This window comes from Delphinapterus leucas, chromosome 5, assembly GCF_059928025.1.
Source record: "Delphinapterus leucas isolate spDelLeu-1000000601 "Yukka" chromosome 5, BTC_Dleu_Yukka2, whole genome shotgun sequence".
NCBI lineage: Eukaryota > Metazoa > Chordata > Mammalia > Artiodactyla > Monodontidae > Delphinapterus > Delphinapterus leucas.
The window spans coordinates 14,071,818-14,092,714 of NC_143133.1; the positions used below are offsets into that span (position 1 = coordinate 14,071,818).

Here is a 20,897-nt window from a genome sequence, read left to right on the forward strand (position 1 = left end):
ACCTATCCCAAACCTCACCTTAGATAGCCACCAATCTAATTTCTCTCTGTTCTGGACATTTCAGATAAACAGAATCATATAATATGTGGTACTTTGTGACTGGCTTCTTTTACTTAGCATGATGTTTTCATATAGCATGTATCAGTAAATTCACTTTTTTCTATTGCCAAATAATATTCCATTGTATGGCTATACCACCTTTTATTTATCCATTCACCAGCTGACGAACATTTTAGTTCTTTCCACTTTCATAATGCTGCAAGGAAGACTTGTGTACAAGTTTTTGCGTGGACATATGTTGTCATTTCTCTCATGTATATAACTAGGAGTGGCATTCCTGGGTCATATAATAACTCTGTTTAACATTTTGAGAACTGCCAAATTGCTTACCAGTAGTCCATGAGGATTCATATTTCCCCCATCATCACCAGCAATTGTGAGTATATTATTTTTTATTGTGGCCATCCTAGTAGGTATGGGTGGCATCTCATTGTGATCATGATTTTTCACTTCACTTCCCTGATGGCTAATGATGTCAGCCAAGCTTCCATGGGCTTATTGGCCATTTGTATATCTTCTTTGGAGAAATATCTATTCATTTTCTTTGCTCATTTTATAACTGGGTTACTTGTCCTTTTTATTATTGAGCTGTAAGAGTTTTTTTACATATTAAAAATGCAACTCCTTTATTAAATATGATTTGCAAATATTTTCTCCTAACCTGTTTTTTTCAGTACACTATGTTTTAGAACAGTTTTACCTCCACAGCAAAATTATATGAAACTAGAGTTCTCATATACCCTATAACCTCCCACACACACAGCCTGCCCACTATCAACAACCTGCACCAAGCGTTACATTTGTTACAATCAGTGAACCTACAATGACACATCACCAAAAGTCCATAATTTACATAGGTTTCACTCAGTGTTGTACTTCCCATGGGTTTTGATATATGGATGGATATAATGATGGATAATGACATATCCATCACTATAATATTATCATACCAAAAAAATCTCACTGCCCTAAAAATCGTCTGTTCTGCCTATTCATCCCTCCCTCCCCCCAACCCCTAGAAACCACTAGTTTTATTATCTCCATCATTTTCCTTTTCCAGAACACTGACTAGTTGGAATCACCCAGTATGTAGCCTTTTCATATTGGACCTTTTCACTTAGTAACATGCATTTAAGGTTCCTGCATGTCTTTTCATGGTCTGATAGCTCGTTTCTTTTTACCACTAAATAATATTTCATTGTCTGGATATACCACAGTTTATTTATCCATCTGCCTACTGGAGGATGTCCTGGTTGCTTCCAAGTTTTGGCAATTATGAATAAAGCTGTTTAAACATCCACGTGCAGGTTTTTGTGTGGACAAAAGATTGTCCACACAATCTAGATTGTATGGTAAGAGTATGTTTAGTTTTGTAAGAAACTTCCAAACTGTCTTCCAAGGTAGCTGTACCATTTTGCATTCCTACCTCCAATGAATGAGGGTTACTCCACATTCTCAGAAGCATTTATTAGTGTTGTCAGTGTTCTAGATGTTGGCCATTCTAATAGGTGCGTAGTAGAATCCCACTGTTGTCTTACTTTGCAACTCCCTGATGATATATGGACGTGGAGTATCTTTTTGTATTCTTATTTGCCATTTGTATATCTTCTTTGGTGAGATGTCTGTTCAGATCTTTGGTCCATTTTTTATTCAGGTTGTTTTCATATTGTTGATTTTAAGAGTTCTTTGTATATCTTGGATTATAGTCCTTTATCAGATGTGTGTTTTACTAATATTTTCTACCATTCCATAGCTTGGCTTCTCATTCTTGACAGTGCCATTCACATAGCAAAAGTTTTTCATTTTAATGAAATCCAACTTATTAAAAGTCATTGCTCAACCCAAGATCATCTAGATTTTATTTTATATTACTTTCTAGGAGTTTTATAGTTTTGTGTTTCACATTTCAGCCTGTGATCCATTTTGAGTTAATTTTTGTGAAGGGAGTAAGGTCTGTGCCTAGATTCATTTTTTTTTTTTCATGTGGATGTCCAGTTGTTCCATCACAATTTGTTGAAAAGACTATATGTTCTCCATTTTATTGCCTTTGCTCCTCTGCCAAAGATCAGTTTATTTTTAGAGGTCATTTCTGGGTTCTCTATTCTGTTCCATTGATCTATTTGTCTGTTATTTCACCAATATCACACTGTCTTGATCATCATAGCATTATAGTAACTCTTGATGTTGGACAGTCCTCTGACTTATCTTCTCCTTCAATATTGTATGGGCTATTCTGGGTCTTTTTTTTTTTTTTTTTTGGTACGCGGGCCTCTCACCACTGCGGCCTCTCCCGTTGCGGAGCACAGGCTCCAGACGCGCAGGCCCAGCGGCCATGGCTCACAGGCCCAGCCGCTCCGCGGCACGTGGGATCCTCCCGGACCAGGGCACAAACCCGCGCCCCCTGCATCGGCAGGCAGCTTCCCAACCACTGTGCCACCAGGGAAGCCCCTATTCTGGGTCTTTTGCCTCTCCATAAAATTTTATAATCAGTTGGTCAACATCCACAAAATAAATTTCTAGAATCTTGATTGGGATTGCATTGGATCAGTTTAGGAAAACTGACAATATTGGGTCTCTCTTCCTGTGTATGAATACAGAATCTCTCTCATTTATTTAATTCTTTGATTTCTTTCATCAAAGTTATGGTATTCCTCACATAGACCTTGTACATATTTTCTTAGATTTATACCTATTTCATTTTGGGGGGTGCTAATGTAAATGGTTTTTTGGGGGGGAGGTCCATCTTCTGGTGTCCTTTGAAGTACAAAATTTTTAATTTTTTGATAATATCAAAATTATTTTTTCCTCCTGTTGCTTGTGCTATTGGTGTCATATAAGAAACCACTGTCAAATACAAAGTCAAAGATTTTCTTCTATGTTTTCCTCCAAGAGTTTTGCAGTTTTTGCTCTTATATTCATGTGTTTAATTTATTTTGAATTAATTTTTGTGCACGGTGAGTTAGAGTGGTGTCTAATTTATTCTTCTGTATGTGGATATCTACTTGTCCCAAGACCATTTGTTGAAAAGACTATTCTTTCCCTATTGAATGGCTTTTTAGGCACCTTTGCTGGAAGCTGGTTGACCACAGACACATAGGTGTATTTCCCAACTCTCAATTCTCTTCCATTGATCTGTATGTCTATCCTTACACTAGTATCAACATTGCCTTAATGTAAGGACTGTGTATGAATCCTTCAACTTTGTTCTCTTTCAAGATTGTTTTGGCTATTCTGGGTCCCTTGAATTTACATATGAATTTCAGATCAGCTTGTCAATTTCTGCAAAGAAGCCAGTTAGGATACTGACAGGGACTACACTGAATCTGTAGATTGATTTTGGATTATTACTACTTTATGTTATGTATTTTTTCAGTCTTTTAATTTCAATCTTTTGGCTTTCTTATCTTTTTGATGTGTCACATGTAAATAACATAACTGGTTGTATTTGCATACATTCTGACAATATTCATTTTAGCTACTTAAATATTTGGGTTTCAATTTACTACCTCATTTTTGTGCTGGAAGATTCCTTCCCCTTTATTCTTGTCTTATTCCACATTTTCCCTTTCTCCTAGTTTCAAGATTATTCCTTCTAATCTTATTTTTATTTATTTTTATTTTTTATTATTTTTTTTTGCATACGCGGGCCTCTCACTGTTGTGGCCTCTCCCATTGCGGAGCACAGGCTCAGCGGCAATGGCTCATGGGCCCAGCCCCTCCGCGGCATGTGGGATCTTCCTGGACCGGGGCACGCACCCGTGTCCCCTGCATCGGCAGGCGGACTCTCAACCACTGCGCCACCAGGGAAGCCCCTAATCTTATTTTTAAATGGGTGTCGTTCAAACGGCAAAATGAAAACTTCTAAAACTAATCAATTATGTTCTTTCCAAACACAAAAGTACCTTTAAATACGATTCATTCATTGCTCTCTCCCAGTTTGTGTTAATGTTATATTAGATCTGTGAGACACAGTTATTGTTTTATACAGTTAATATTTATTCAGATTTATTCACATATTTATCACTTGCTTTGCTCTATACTCCTTTCTGTATTTCTGGCACCTGGAATCACTTTTATTCCAATTTTGGAAATTCCTTTGATGAACTGCAATTCCTCTCATTATATGTCACTCTCTTACTTGAAAGATACTTTTGCAAGGCACACAATTATAGGTTGGTAGTTATTTTCCCGTGTTATATTAACACCATTGTTCCATTGTCTGTTGCATTCAAATGTTACTGGTGAGATGTCAGCTATCAGCTGTCCAGTCACTCTTCTTTCTTTGAAAGTAACCGCCTTTCTTCCCTGGCTGCTCTACTCTGGTACCTCTCTGCAGGTCAGAAAAAGTCCTAGGTATTACCTATTAAAATACTGACTCTGTCCCATTTTCTCTCTTTTCCTTCTGGAACTCTGAATAAATATCTATCTTAGACCATGTTTATCACTCTATATTCCACTTGCTTTTTACTTTTCTCAAAAATAAAAAGATTTATAATAAAATCCACTAGATGTTAAATTATACAACTTGATTTGAAATACACCAAATAATATCAAAGATTGTCTACAATACCATTCTTTCATATATTCTATCTCTTTATCTCTCTATGCTGATTTCTGAATAGCTTCTTGTAAACTGTCTTCCAATTCACTGATTCTTTAATTGTATCTAATCTGCTGTTAATCCCTTCAATTAACTGAGTTCTTAATTTCAGCCTTAACTGTTTTTATTCCAGAAGTTCTAGAAAGGTTATTCTTTAGAATTTATTTTTCCCTGCAGATATTTTTCTTTAAACACAGTAAGCAAAGTTACTCTATACTATGTTTAATAATCCTACTATCTAAAATTTTTCAGGGTATGGTCTTACTGTCTGTTACTTTTGCTCATTCTCACATGCAGTACCTTATTTCCTTGTTTGCTTATTAACTTTGTGAGCTGCTCACTTTCTTTTCTTTTTTTTTTTAAATTAATTAATTTATTTATTTACTTTTGGCTGCATTGGGTCTTTGTTGCTGTGCTTGGGCTTTCTCTAGCTGCAGCGAGCAGGGGCTACTCTTCGTTGCAGTGTGTGGGCTTCTTATTGTGATGGCTTCTCTTGTTGTGGAGCACAGGCTCTAGGCACACAGGCTTCAGTAGTTGTGGCACGTGGGCTCAGATGCTGTGGCTCACAGGCTCTAGAGCACAGGCTCAGTAGTTGTGGTTCACGGGCTTAGTTGCTCCGTGGCATGTGGGATCTTCCCGGACCAGGGCTCAAACCCGTGTCCCCTGCACTGGCAGGCAGTTTCTTAACCAGGGAAGCCCAAGCTGTTCATTTTCATTACAAAATAATTTGAGTAAATTCTTTGAGGCCTAGGATAAAGGTGAATGTCTTCACAAAAAAGTCAGATTTGCTTCTGCTAATTTCTGGGAAATAAACAGGCCACAATCACTTTAAATTTATGACTAGTAGTTACTCTAGTCACCCATATAGTGTGAATTTGGGTTGCATGATTATAACTTCTAAGCCAATTTTTTTCTCCTTATTCTGCTTAGCACAACTAAGGAAATACGCTTTGTGGTCCCACAGAGGCGAAGATGAGAAAGCAGTTAAGTTCTCTTTCCCTAGGGTATTTTCCTTAGGTACCAATTCAATGGGAAAAGGACTCCTGTTGGAATCCCTGACTGACTGGGCCATGGGTTTGTCTTTTACCCCTATATTTTGGGTGGCTTTTGCAAAGCTGAACTTCTCAAACTACCCAAATTCCAAAATGATCTCCCAGGCAAAACTGGTTTCAACACTCTACTTCTCTATGGTTTTATTCTGATAATAACTTACCTTGTAGATCTTCAAGGATTTTAAGTAGATATTTTCTCATTTATTAAAAGGCCATTTTAGTTGTCTTCAGTAATAAGGACATGTCAGAAACAGAAGGCCTACACCTACTCTTTGGTACAGTTCAACACAGCTTCTGGATTCAGCAAAACTTCCTTTACAAAGTCAGAAATGATCAACAAACAACCCTACCAATTTGGCATTCTTTTCATTTATACCTAAACTCAATCTGTCCGGCTTCTGACACATCTGACTATTCTTTCCTCTTGAAGACAGTGTTTGGCTTCCACACCAGTTTCCTATACAACTCCTAAATGATCACTCCTCAGGGCTCAGACCTGGGTCTTCTAAATTCTACATTTCCTCTGCTACCAATTTATCTTAAATTACCAACATACATCTCCTGGACTACTTTAATAGCCTCCCAACTGGATTTCTTCTGCCACTCTTGTCCCCATCTAATCTGTTCTCTGCCATAGTAACTAGTGATATTTTAAAAATAAAAATTAGATCACATCCTGTTGGCCTGTATAAAATTCTTCAAGGTACTGCATCTGAACTTTAGGTAAGTTCCAAACTATTTAACATGGCCCACATGTTACCTTCTAAGATCAGATGCATGTCTATATATCTATAACTGTTCTCTTACATAAACACTATCAACAGACCTTTTTTCAGTTCCTCAAATATACCAAATTCTTTCCCATCTCAGATCCTTACACCTGCTAGTCCCTTTTCCTAAAATATGGTTTATCTGTTATTTGTATGGTTCATTCTTACTCATAGTTCCTATCTCACTATAACTGTGACTTTCTCACAGGCATTCTCTTATAGCCTAATCCAATAGCATCTTGTTCTTTTCACACTTATCATAATTTGTGATCAAGTACTTATTGCAGCTTATTTTAATGTCTATCACCCCAATTATTTGTAAGAACCAGGCATGTAGAGATCCTACTGTTATCTTCCCCTTCCACGCCCAGGACCTAACACAGTGTCACACACACAGTAGGAGTTTAATATATATTAAATAATTGATTCCTCTCCCTCTAAACAGACTCTCAGAAAAAGTACAATTCTAATGAGAAATTATATGTTGAGCACAGAATTAGAAGCAAAGGAAATAAGTAACAGGAGTGTACACAGGGATCAGATAAGACATAATTACGAGCAGACCCATAATGCTTAAGAGCCATATAGCCAAGATTACTTTCCCCGGACTAATATTTAATGGCTAAGGCAATAGATGAATTAATTAAATTTAATTATTGTTGTCTACACGTTAAAGCAAATAATCATCTATCAACAGGATATGTTTCTCAAGGTGACTTGAAAGTTCGTTATTTGGCACTCTGAAAATATTTTCCCACAGAACCAATATTATACACAGAGGTTAGGTTCCCCCAGTTAGTTCATAATGTTTAATCTGTAATTCATTTATCCATTTTAACAAATATGAATTGAGCACTACTTTGTGCCAGGAACTGTTGTAGCTGGAGATGCAGCAGTGTACAAAATAAGACAAAAATCCCTATCCTCATAGATCTTACATTCATGAGATGGAAACAGAAAAGTAGTAAGTGCAATATACAGAATGGTAGATGGTGAAGAACAAAGCAGGGCAGAGGGATAGGGAATGGAGGTAGTGCAATTTTAACCTATTATTAGTTTATTTTCTATCTCTTTTTGTTCCCAAAAGGATTTAAGTTAGATGTTACTTATAGAACTTAAGTATCACAAACAAAGTAACAACCCTTACACAAGGAAAGACTTTCAACCAAGAAACTTTATAAAAACACACTTCCTTTCCCATAGCAGTAGGACAGAGAGAACTGCTCAGGCTCTAAGTCACTGACAAGCTACCATATCCTGAGGCAGGATCTCCAGAAAGGCAGGGGCTAGAGAAGAGGGTAAAAGCAGTGATGGAGAAATTCCAGGAAGAAAAGAAATGAAGACTCAAGAAGGAAAGCACACTTATTGATGCTATGGAGCTCCACAGACAGCCAGCCCCTTCTTTCCAACCACAAGTTGGCTGGCTTTCCTTTCTAAAACTGTTATTTCTGACCAAGATCTCTTTCCTATTTGGCATATTATACTTATATAACTCTTCCCTCATTATTCTATCCCTAAAACAAATATTTAATTTGGGGGGGTGTTCTGATCAATTTAATGGCAGAAAAAGATCCTTTTAAATTCCTATCTATACCATTAAAAGTCATATAAAAGGAATGCAGATAGCCAGTAGACTACTCTGGCACTCTCTTACTGTACCTTAATAACTGGGATAGGTACCAGGAGGTGGGGTGAAACGCAAGAAGATAAAAAATTGGAACAAGGTTTCAAACACCACTCCCAGCAACAAAGTTATGATTGGACAAGGAGAGAGAATCAGCCAGTTTAATCTTCTATACTTGTCAACAACCAGTTCTACAACCACAGAACATGCACTGCAGACTAAGGTGAGAAGGACACAAGGGGCAACAAAAGTAACTCCTTTGTGAAGCCCTGCTCACATAGCTAGGTGATTAGCCAGGAAAGGAAAAAGCATATAAACTAAGCCTGCCCATAACTTTAGATTTTATTCCTTCTTATGAGAAAAGGCCTTCTTATTATTTTCACCTGAAAAAAGGGTTTTTAATCAGTGAGTGTTAATATTTATTTTTGTAATTAAAGTACTTATCTCACTGTCATTTTAATAAAATAATTTTTCAGATTGTGAATATCAGATATATTTCCAGGAATTTTTCAAATTAAATATAATTTATTTATATTCAAAATTTCATAAAATAAACCCTCAAGTTTAGGAAAACATAAGCAGCAACGTGCCATCAAAACATAGTATCAACAGAAAGATGTTGATAAGAAACAATTACCTTTACGGCTGTGTGTTTGTTTTCATCTTCTTCCATCCACAAATCCTGCTCATAATAATATAAGCCATCATTGATAACTTTAGCAAGTTCAGATGTAATTTTTGCCCGAGATATGTGCTTGCCTGTTCGATCTCCTCCAGGATGTTTTCTCATGTAAGGTGGTGTCTGAGTTACAATCAAAATCTTATTTAAATCCTGGTCATCAATTTCATAATCTGAATCATTATCAGACCAATCAGTAAATGTGTTTTTTTGCCCTTCTATTTGTTCCATCTCTTCATCAAATAAAAAATCAAGTTCTTCTTGTTCTTGTTCATCTGGAAGATATGGTTGATTTGATGCCTCTTCAGGTAGAGGTGGTGATTCCTGAAGGAAGAAATTGGTATTTTATACAAAAACATTGTTATCACTTTTACAATAATGTCACATAACAATGTTAATGTAAGTAATATCAAAACTGTATGCTCGGGCTTCCCTGGTGGCGCAGTGGTTGAGAGTCTGCCTGCCGATGCAGGGGACACGGGTTCGTGTCCCGGTTCGGGAAGATCCCACATGCCGTGGAGCGGCTGGGCCCGTGAGCCATGGTCGCTGAGCCTGCGCATCCGGAGCCTGTGCTCCACAATGGGAGAGGCCACAACAGTGAGACACCCGCGTACCGCAAAAAAAAAAAAAAAAAAAAAAAAAGAACTGTATGCTCAATAACTAGATTAGCAGTCAAACTGTAAAAGAAAATCACACCAGTATTATTCCAAGCCAATAAATATAAAGTAACTGCTAAACAATCAGTTTAAGATTAAAAAAACCCACAAAGCTGAAAAAAGAAGGATTATATTAAAGACTCCTTTAGAGTTAGAATGGTCCTTAGTACCAACTTGTTTTACAGATGAGGGAAAAAAAAGGCCTAGAGATGTGACGCTGTTTGTCCACAATTGCAGAATTAGTCCGGACTAGAACAACCAAGGACTTTTTTTTTCTTTTTGGCCGTGCTGCATGTCATGCGGGATCCTACTTCCCCAACCAGGGATTGAACCCACACCCCTTGCAGTGGAAGCACAGAGCCCTAACCACTGGGAATTCCCAGAACAACCAGGGTCTTCTGACTTCCAGATTCAACGATCTTCCCTAGTCTCAAAGCTTTTTACCTCACAATTATATTAATACCATAATTTGCCAATGAGAAAACAAGTATAACTATCAGAAGATCAGAAATTTTTATAATTTTCTGGAAAGCAGAAAGCAAATGGAATTATATTAATACTAAACATGACTAGAGGAAATAGAAATCTAAAACCCATATCAAGGAAGGCTGGGACTTCCCTGGTGGTTCAGTGGGTAAGACTCTGCACTCTCAACGCAGGGGGCCCAGGTTTGATTCCTGGTCGGGGAACTAGATCCCACACGCATGCCGCAACTAAGAGTTCACATGCCGCAACTAAAAAGTGCGCATGCTGCAATTAAAAAGATCCCACATGCTGCAGCGAAGATCCCGTGTGCCGCAATTAAGACCCGGCACAGCCTAAATAAATAAATATTTAAAAAAAAAAAAAAAGGAAGGCTACAGAGAAGGCAGACACCATTAATCCCACTGGGGTCCTAAAAAGTTTTAAGATGGTAGGTACAAAGAGCAGGAAAGGACTATGTGACAGCAATCAAAATAGGGGGGCTTCCCTGGTGGCGCAGTGGTTGAGAATCCGCCTGCCGATGCAGGGGACACGGGTTCGTGCCCCGGTCCAGGAAGATCCCACATGCCGCGGAGCGGCTGGGCCCGTGAGCCATGGCCGCTGAGCCTGCGCGTCCGGAGCCTGTGCTCCGCAGCAGGAGAGGCCACAACAGTGAGAGGTCTGCGTACCAAAAAAAACCACAAAAAAATTTTAAAAAAAAACTGAAATATTATTCAAATATAAACTAATTTCAAGTAAAAAAGGTTAAAGCGAAATATTCTTAAATCATATTCAGAAATAAGATAAATTTAAAAAAATGATACAATATTATTTATTTTCAACTACTTAGTAACCCATAAGCTTTACTGAAGGGCAATGGTTCCAATTTTTACCATTTTTCTTAAAACTTTTCCAAATTTATATATGTACCTCAAAAACAGTGGCCTTACACTCCACTCAGAATTCATCACACTTCGGACTTCCCTGCTGGCGCAGTGGTTAAGAATCCGCCTGCCAATGCAGGGGACACGGGTTTGAGCCCTGGTCTGGGAAGATCCCACATGCCGCAGAGCAACTAAGCCCATGCACCACAACGACTGAGCCTGTGCTCTAGAGCCTGCAAGCCACAACTACTGAGCCCACGCGCCTAGCCCACGTGCTAGCCCACACGCCTAGCCCTAGCCTGAGCTCCGCAACAAGAGACGTCACCACATTGAGAAGCCCGTGCACCGCAACAAAGAGCAGCCCCCACTCAACGCAACTAGAGAAAGCCCACACACAGCAACGAAGACCCAACACAGCCAAAAATAAAATAAAATTTTTTTTTTAATTTCTAAATAAGATATATCACACTTCACTTGGGTCATAACAACTTACCTTCAATTTCACTGGGGATGGACAATGTCTCTTTTTTACTTCTATCCAAGGTTCTGAGTCCAAGTCGGGCAAACTGGCAGACAAACCTCTAGACATTGCTTGAAGATTACTTGTTTCAGTGTTTTTCTTTGGGCTCAGTGGACTTCCAATTCTTGGAGAATTTGGGGCAGACTCTAAAATTTTAAGTTAGTTCTATAGTTAAAATAATGGTTTTCTTACTTATAACAAACATTTTTTCTTTACTTGGGCATTTTCTTTCTTCACAAAAACATGATAAATCAATCTCAATTATAATCTTTCAATGATTTTCAAACCCAAAGGGGTTTGTAAGATGTATTCGAGTGAAGCCAATGAATAATAACAAGAATGTTATCAACCCTTATGCAGACACATTCATTCAAACTTCTAAAGAATATCAATGCAAGTCACTTACTAATTATGACAATACATCTATTTGGGAGTCAATTCTCTGTGAAACCTTAGATTCATTAATTGTAATGAAATTAGGGAATCTTAAATGCTACTAAGCAAATAAAATTCGTATTTTATTCAAGGCAAAATCAATCCTTCATTGTTCTGCTAGGATCTATACTAAGGCGGCCAATACTCATACATTTCTCATCTCCTTTGCCTAACAAGGTTTACCTAAATAAATGCAGTTTGGCCCTTGGCTCGCAGTGAATACTGTGAAGACTAGAATGTCATGTCATTAAAGTGCAATGTCCTGGTAATAACAAAACATTTTACAACTCTGCTGGAATTAAAAATGCCTTTCTCCACACTTTTAATCAAAGTAATTATATGCTCTATAAAATACAAATCAATTCCTTTATAAATTGTTTTTCAGAAGTCGAAGAATTATTTAAGTTATAACGCAATATGAACTTGCTTTGGACAAAAAGTGTTTTAAAAACAAATTTATACTGTAAACTTCTAAACATTATTTACTTCTCAAAGCCAATTCCCTGAAAATATTGCAAAGTTGAATACTACAGAGAGAAAGTTGAAATAAATGAACACCAACAATCCTAACTTACTAAATGAAAATGCAAAGGCACATTCCAGGAGTGAGTCTGAGAGAGTATTCCAAGATTTTACTTTCATCTACTACATACGAGAATCAGATGGATTTATTATCTTCTCCATGGACACACAGATCCAGGCTTCAACAACTAGATTACTATATTGCTTTAAAAAGAAGTATAATGATTCATAACAGAAAACGCTCTAAAACCTCACTGTTCAATAAAATAGCCACTAGCCTTGTGGAGCTACAAAGCACTTGAAATGTGGCTAGTGCTGAAATGTGTTCAGGATAAGTGTAAAATACACAGCAGATTTCAAACACTTGGTACAAAAATAACATTGGTCCATAATTTTTATATTAATGTCATAATATTTGGGTATATTAAAAGTAATTTCATTTGTTTTACAGCTTTTAATGCTATTAAAAATTATTAGGATTACATGTGTGGCAAACGTAATATTTCTATTGGACACTGCTGCTCTACAACTTAATGGTACATGTCATCAATTGATCCAAAAAATTAGTACGAGTGAAAAGGTTTGGGCTGTCAGTATTAATACTGAAGTTATAGGAATGAAAAAAACATTAACTCTAGAGAACCCTATTCCTAATACTATGAATCATCTCTGTTCATGCAGTAAATAAAGTTTTAAAAGTAGACTAGGAACCACCACTAGTAACTGGGAGAATTAACTAAATTAGTATGTATAGTTCATGTATACACGATTAGAACAGTATCTGGCACAAGGTAGAGAAATTAGTATCTACTATTTTTAACACAGAAATTGAATTTTTAAATACCTACTTAAGTTTATGATATAATCATCTCTAATTGCTCTTTAAGCTTGAATAATGTTTCTACCATGAAGTTGTATGTTTCACAATATTCACAATACATGTGCTTATATTGGGTTGGCCAAAAAGTTCGTTCAGGCAATATGTATGTGCATGTAAATGAGTATTTTAAAAAAAAACACAAAAATGTACAAACATTGTGATTTTATTCTTGTAATTTTATTAATAATGCATAAATGGTTAATGGACAGGCATCACCAACTTGACTGACCTATCTTAGCTACCCTGTGGAAAAAGTATTTTCTATTTAACAATTGACCGAATGCCTCTTCATAAGACGGTTAAAAATATCATCTTGGACCCCAAGTTTACACAATAACTTAATCTAACTTACCATCAGACATTGTATTCTTTTTTAAAAAAAACTTAAAAAATGTCACTTGAAGTTCTTCAACTTTTAAAACACCTGCCCAAGTTGCTTGCTAGGTGTAGAGGCACAGAGGGCTGACAATCAAAGAAACACTAAATAAAAATATCTGTGAGACTGTCCATCAGTGCTTTATTGATGGGAGGTCTCTACACTGTTATATCAAAAATACATTCTGAAGAGTAAAAAAAAAAAATACTCTCATTCGTTTCTTAAGTTTCTTATCCCTTAGTGTCCACATTAATAAATCTTATAGTCCATGAGAAACACTACGACAACATGTGAATTATACAATGTACACTATACTGTGAAGAGCAAATCAAATAGCAAAAGACCTAACAATCTGAGAAATTCCACTCAAGCCTCTCTATTTCTGCTTTATTGATCTGGACACAAGTACATAAGTCTGGAAGGAAAAGACAGAATCTTGCAATATTTCCAGAATGACAATTAACTTTCCCACCGTGAACAAAAGTAGCACATGCAGCCCAGGCTAATTACAAACAAATGGGCAGCTCCTATAAAACAACAGCAGTCCTCTGGTCTGTCTTTCATCATCATCACAAAGGTGTTTATCTCCACTGTAGTGTTGGCCCAACCTCCTCCACAGGAGTTGGGAGTAGACATTCTTGCACAGAAGTCTGGTCGCTTTCATTTCTGCAGATGATTTGTTCCAATGTTTATAATGATATTTCAGTGAGTCACCTATTCCTCTGCATATTCCGATCAAATGACATCCAAGAGCATCAGTAGATCATCACCCTGACTGAAAAAAGTTTAAGCACACATATTTTTTCCCAAGAGGGAATGTCTTAAAAATGATCCAGGAAAAAATTCTTAACATTAAAGCAAGTTTTGGAAATTCTAAATACCACTAATTCCTTAATATATAATTACAATAACTTCATAAGAGATCCCCAATTCTGATTTAGAATATAGGTCATCTTGTCATTTCAAGACAAAGTTGAAGCACATAAGAAAAAAATTAAAGGAAGGCTACCCCCACTCTTGAGTATAAGACTTTTAGACTATTCCAATCTTACAAGGGGAAAACTGGCGGAATACATCTATAATCATTTAGTAAAATTAAGAAGATAGGTAGAAACTCCACATGTGACAAAGTAGACAAATAAGAATAAATACAGCAGAGCTCCTCCCATAATTCTTAAATCCCTATTTAATTTATAACTTTCTGCGGGAGGCAATATGAATAGAATTTAAAGCATCATAAGTCACTGGGTTATCTTTAATTTTCTATTGAATCTATATAAACTTTAAAAAGGAAAGGTAAATTGGACTAAATAGCCCACTGTTATGCTGTTTGCTCTAGAAGAAAAGCTGTTACCTGTATGTGAACCAAAGGTTTGGCCTGGTACAAACTCTGGGCAATCAATCAGTTGAGAGAAGTCTGTTTGTGGCACACTACGTGGAGGAGGGCCCGGAATTGGCCATTTTTCTGGTTCTATCTTTTTTCTCATTTTCTCGTCCACAATTTCCACTTCTGTGCTATCTTTCAGTGCCTATAAATAGGAATTTTGAGTTATTAAAGAACATTCATTCAAAAAATTTAATTGTACCTCCTATACTTCTAATAACCTAAACATTTTTTAAGTCTGAAATCAGCATAGGGTATTACAGTTAATGTATTCTCAGAATATCTCAGAATATTCTCAGAATATCCATGAACAGAACAGATTTTAAAATAATTTGCCCCTGTAAAGTAACAAATATCCTGATTTAACATGTAGCAAATTATTCTAATTGTGAAAAACAAATTTTCAATTAAGGAGTACTGCATCAACTTGAAGCATACTACTATAATTTTTTATTGACAATTTTTTCCGCTCCTATCTCCTTTAGTTTTCCCTTAATATCACCAAATAAAATTTAGGCATTATATTTAATTATTGTAATAAATACCACCATTACTGAATAATAAACACACACATGCAGAGATTCCTCATAATACCTTGTAAGTGTAAAGTAGGTTTCACAGATGAGGAAATTGAGGCTCAAAGAAATAAAGTAACTTGATAAAGGTTATGGACTTAGTATAAGGCAATAGTATGAGGCAATACCAGGACTCAAACCATTTATTATCTGTCCAACACGAGAACCCTCAGTCACTAGGATATGGTGGCTCTCAAAAATAGCTTGCTGGGGCTTCCCTGGTGGCGCAGGGGTTGAGAGTCCACCTGCCGATGCAGGGAACACGGGCTCGTACCCCGGTCTGGGAGGATCCCACATGCCGCGGAGCGGCTGGGCCCGTGAGCCATGGCCGCTGAGCCTGTGCGTCCGGAGCCTGTGCTCCGCAGCGGGAGAGGCCACAACAGTGAGAGGCCTGCGTCACCTTGCTGTAATTTAAGGATAAAATAAAACTAGAACAAAATTTCTTCCAAATAAAAATTACAGCCTTACTGATCTGAATCTTCCCTGAAATTCAAGGATACTCACACCTTGAGAAACTAGAAAAAATACAAATATAAAAACTCAACATACAAACTGTTAACTTATAAAGATTAAAACTCGCTATATTTTAGTTGGAGAACACATTATATGTATTACTTTAAGTATCTTACATTTGTATGCCCTTAATATTAGTATCATACTTACTTCTCAAGTAAGTATATTTTCTGTAACTGGACATTACTTTAAAATTAGTATTAAAATTATTTAAAAACAAACTCTTTTGATGGGAATCAGGATACTCACTGAAAGAGAAGAGAGTCTGAAATATAGAATGAAGGAAATAAGGAAGAATCTTACAGTAAAGGGTCTGAGTTGCTGATATGTGTATTTTTTTAATGTATTTTCCTAGTTTTGTCCACTGAATGTTCTAGAAGCAATGACACCCCAGTAGCAAAGCAGTATACCCAGCATCCAGATCTTGCAACAACATGGATGAATTTCAAAAACTACAAATGAAAGAGCCAGGAGACAGAAGAATTCTATTTACACAAATGTAAAGAAAAGACAAAATAAATCTCTGGTAACAGAATCAGAAAAATGCTTTGGTTTGGCGGGGCAAAGGGTGAGGGGATGGGGGACTGACTGCAAAGGGCCACTAAGGAAGTTTTTAGAGTAATTAACTATATCTTGTTTGGAGCAGGCTTATACAATTTTCAAAACTCGAAATGAACACCTAGTAGCCCTGAATTTTACATCATGTTATTTACACCTGAATTTTAAAAAGAAAAAGAAAAATCACCTTAAAACTTTGCTATGGGCTTAAGTTTTTCAAAATGTTTTGGAAAAAGACCACCAACAGTGTTCGCTGGTATGTGAAGCAAGTCAAACTCTGAACAGCAGTAGTTTTAATTGGTTCAATATCTTGGAAAAACGTTTAGCAGTATTTACAAAGGTAAGCTCGTATATATATATATGTTTGTATACACACAAACACACACACACACGCACATAACCTGTTACCCATCAATTTCACAGAAAAATAAGTGCATATGTCCATCCAAAAATATGTACAATAATAATGTTCACAACAGTCACATATTCAAGCTGTAAAGAACCCAGATGTCTATTAAAAGGAACCTGAAAAGAGTTATATTCATACAATTGAATACTACTGCAAAATGAAAAATAAACAACTGCCACACACAACAACAACATGGATAAGCCTTACAGAAATAACAAGCAAAAGTCAGATATAAAAGATTTCAAATAACTTTGATTATGTAATGTTTAAAAAGCAAGATGAAGGACCTCTCTGAAAAGCAACTACTTTGAGGAGAACAGTGATTCAGACTAGGAGGGAGTACAAGGGAGCTCCCTGGGATGCTGAAAATGTTCTATCTTAATCCATGTAGCAGTAACACAAGTATGTACATAGGGGAAAGTCATTCTTAATCTTATAACTTCTAATATACAATGTATAAGTTATGTCTCAATTTAAAGAAAAATTTTCAGGAAAAAATTCAAAGTTCTTTATATATAGCTATTGAATGATCTTCCAATATATGCTGTTTTTATAAAAGGAAGGGGTATAACAGTATATGTAGTAAAACATGAACTATCTCAGGAAGAATACACAAAAAAGAAGTAACACTACTTGCCATACCAAGGAAGGTTTAACTAGTTCACTGTTGGTGAAAGATGAGAAGGAAATTTTTCACTATATACCCTTTGAATCTTGAATCACAGGGAATTAATTCCCTACTGAAAAGAACAAAAAAAAAAACTCAAGAAGAAAATAAAGAAAACAGAAAGGGGGAAAGTTGTGACTCAGGCCTTAAAAGACTCCTGGTGGTGCAGTGGTTGAGAGTCCGCCTGCCAATGCAGGGGACACGGGTTCGTGCCCCGGTCCGGGAAGATCCCACATGCCGCGGAGCGGCTGGGCCCGTGAGCCATGGCCACTGAGCCTGCGCGTCCGGAGCCTGTGCCCCGCAACGGGAGAGGCCACAACAGTGAGAGGCCCGTGTACCGCAAAAAAAAACCAAAAAACAAAACTTAAAAGGCTCACAGTATACACAAATTAAGGAGAAGATCTAGACATATTTTTACTAAAACCAAATCTTGGTTATCTTGAACTCCTAAACAATGAGCTACAGTATACAGTCAACATTTCTGGGTGTCTGAGGGGTTTTTTCCTATTATTTTCTATTATTTCTATTATATTGTACTATAACTATGTTAAGTGATAACACTGCAATAGCCATCATATTACAATATACATATGTATCAAAGTAAAAAAAGAAAAAGAGTGCAGTAAGGTGAAAAACAAATGGGAGAGGAGGAAACAGATTCAGTAAGTTTAGCTGTGTAGACACACTCAACCAGAGCAGATACGGGTGTTAGCTAAAATATATTTTGCTTCTTTTGATAGTTTTTTCAAGACAGTTAAGACTTAAGCATATTCAAATACATATAGGAAAAAGCTGGTAGAAATGAAATGAAGATAAAAGGAGTAATCAACAGAAGGATATCCTTGAAGACTAACAGTAACAGCAAATTCTTATTTAGAGCTTACTGTGTACGCCAGACACTGCCATTACACATTTCATACTCATAACAACCCTATGAAGTATGTATTGTTGTAACAATTTCCACTTTACAGGACACTGCCTGAAGTCACAGAGCTAGGAGGATATGTATGCAGGTTCTAAAGTCCATGCTCTAAATCAGTATGTTTATACTGCAAAGCCTAATGAAGCCTTACCTTCTTAAGGGAAAAAAAGACATCTTTCCCACTGTAATAAGTGGTAGGTACATAATGAATGTTAAGTGAGTTCAGACCTATGCTATTCTAAATCACTATGCTTATGTGTTTCTATGTTTCACAGTAGTAGCATTTCTTACTGTAAATCAGTCACTGTGGTGACTTCGCTGGTGGCGCAGTGGTTAAGAGTCAACCTGCCAGCGCAGGGGACACAGGTTCGAGCCCTGGTCTGGGAAGATTCCGCGTGCCGCAGAGCAACTAAGCCTGTGCGCCACAATTACTAAGTCTGCACTCTAGAGTCTGTGTGTCACAGCTACCAAAGCCCCCGTACCTAGAGCCCATTCTCCTCAACAAGAGAAGCCACCGCAATGAGAGGCCCACGCATCACAAGAAAGGGTAGCTCCTGCTCACCGCAACTAGAGGAAGCCCATGCAGAGCAGCAAAGACCCAACACAGCCAAAAATAAATAAATAAACTCTACAAAAAAAAAATCAGTCACTATGTATTAATAATGCTAACCATAATGGTAACGCAAAAGTTTTTTGTTTTTTTTTTTAAATATCCTTTCCCGGGCTTCCCTGGTGGCACAGTGGTTAAGAATCCACCTGCCGATGCAGGGGACATGGGTTCAAGCCCTGGTCCGGGAAGATCCCACGTGCTGCGGAGCAACTAAGCCCATGCGCCACAACTACTGAGCCTGCGTGCTACAACTACTGAAGCCCACACGCCTAGAGCCTGTGCTCCACAACAAGAGAAGCCACTACAATGGGAAGCCCACGTACCGCAACAAAGAGTAGCCCCCACTCGCCGCAACTAGAGAAAGCCCGCGCACAGCAACAAAGGCCCAGTGCAGCCAAAACTAAATAAATAAAATAAATTTATTAAAAACAAAAAAACAAGAACACAACTAGAAAGCCTATTTTAAATTAGCCTTCTTTATATAGGAAAAATTCTCAAAATTTAAATTTAATAATATAATACATGCTATTTTATAGCAACCTGAAGACTAAAAGGACCAAGAACACCCAAGAGTGTTCAAGTTTGTGTTGGGGTTCAACCCATCTAAGAAGGATCAGGTTAAAAATAGGTGGAAATATCATTAAGTAATCCTTTGAGGGGTCAGACATTTATTTGGGTTTTATAAAATGGCAAAAAAGCCTTGAGATATAGTCTAAGCCTTAGGTAACTACAGATTGTTTTTGCTTTTTCCTTAAAATTGTTTAATAGACTTTATTTTTTAGAGCAGTTTTAGGTTCACAGCATGACTAAAGTACAGACTGTTTTTGTGTATGAAAAATTACCTCTAAAATGAGATTAAGGTTTGTAGTGAGGGCCTGAACACGGTGGAAACCAGCGATCAGGGAAATAGGCAAGAAACCTTGCTCATCCATCTTTCTCCTAAGAAAGAAGTCCCGTTCCAAGTTTTCTATACTGAAGTAATATTCACTGAAAAAAGAAATAAAGAAGTAAATATAAATTTCATCAATTTATTCAACAGAATATTAAAATGTCTATGGCTTATAATATCAATTGTTATAAAACTATTTTGATTTATTAATAACATTATATACATTTAACACAACATACATAGGGTAAATATAATAACAACAAAACCCTACTGTTAGTAATTTCTCTTACACAGGTAGAAAGAAATTTAGAATACTATCTTCCCAAAAACGTACTTCTTTGCTAGATCAGCTTTACCCAGGTATAAACAATTAACCATACTTTAAAACAGTTCAATAATTAACTTTTTAATGAGTCAATTAAGTGAAAAATTTCATTTCAAAGCTACTTGAACTTGCTTCATTTAAATAACAAAGTTAAACACATCAACAGACTGCCTTCCAACTTTTTCCCATCACTGAAAATAATGGTATATTGGAAGTATTCTATGTCAAGTTTACAGAGTAGTTTGTTTTCTAAATTGGCAGGGTACTGACATTGTTTAATACTTCTGAACCCTAGCATTCAGCACAATGCTTAGTAAAAACTGAGTGAATATGTGGGCACAGATGCACACAATTTTATATTTGAATGGTTCACTATCTCCCCCCTTTGAGAGGCAGAACTATAAAAGACGTTAAAAGTGAACGGAAGGGCTTCCCTGGTGGCGCAGTGGTTGGGAGTCCGCCTGCTGATGCAGGGGACGCGGGTTCATGCCCCGGTCCGGGAGGATCCCACATGCCGCGGAGGGG

At 37.0% G+C, this 20,897-nt stretch overlaps 1 protein-coding gene across 5 annotated transcripts in view; it reads right to left on the bottom strand.

Annotated features, from left to right (window-relative positions):
* LARP1B (La ribonucleoprotein 1B) overlaps positions 1-20,897 on the bottom strand; it is a 120,131-nt gene that overhangs the window by 72,102 nt on the left and 27,132 nt on the right. For 4 of the 5 annotated variants that reach the window (XM_089911515.1, XM_089911514.1, XM_022556929.3 and 1 more), the window contains 4 exons: positions 20,001-20,145; positions 14,875-15,049; positions 11,281-11,453; positions 8,744-9,109 (listed from right to left, as the gene is read on the bottom strand). In XM_089911515.1, the coding sequence (XP_089767641.1) occupies positions 8,744-9,109; positions 11,281-11,453; positions 14,875-15,049; positions 20,001-20,145 (859 nt within the window). Of the gene's footprint in view, positions 1-8,743; positions 9,110-11,280; positions 11,454-13,299; positions 14,296-14,874; positions 15,050-20,000; positions 20,146-20,897 lie in introns of those variants that run through there. The other variant, XM_022556930.3, reaches the window with a different exon arrangement.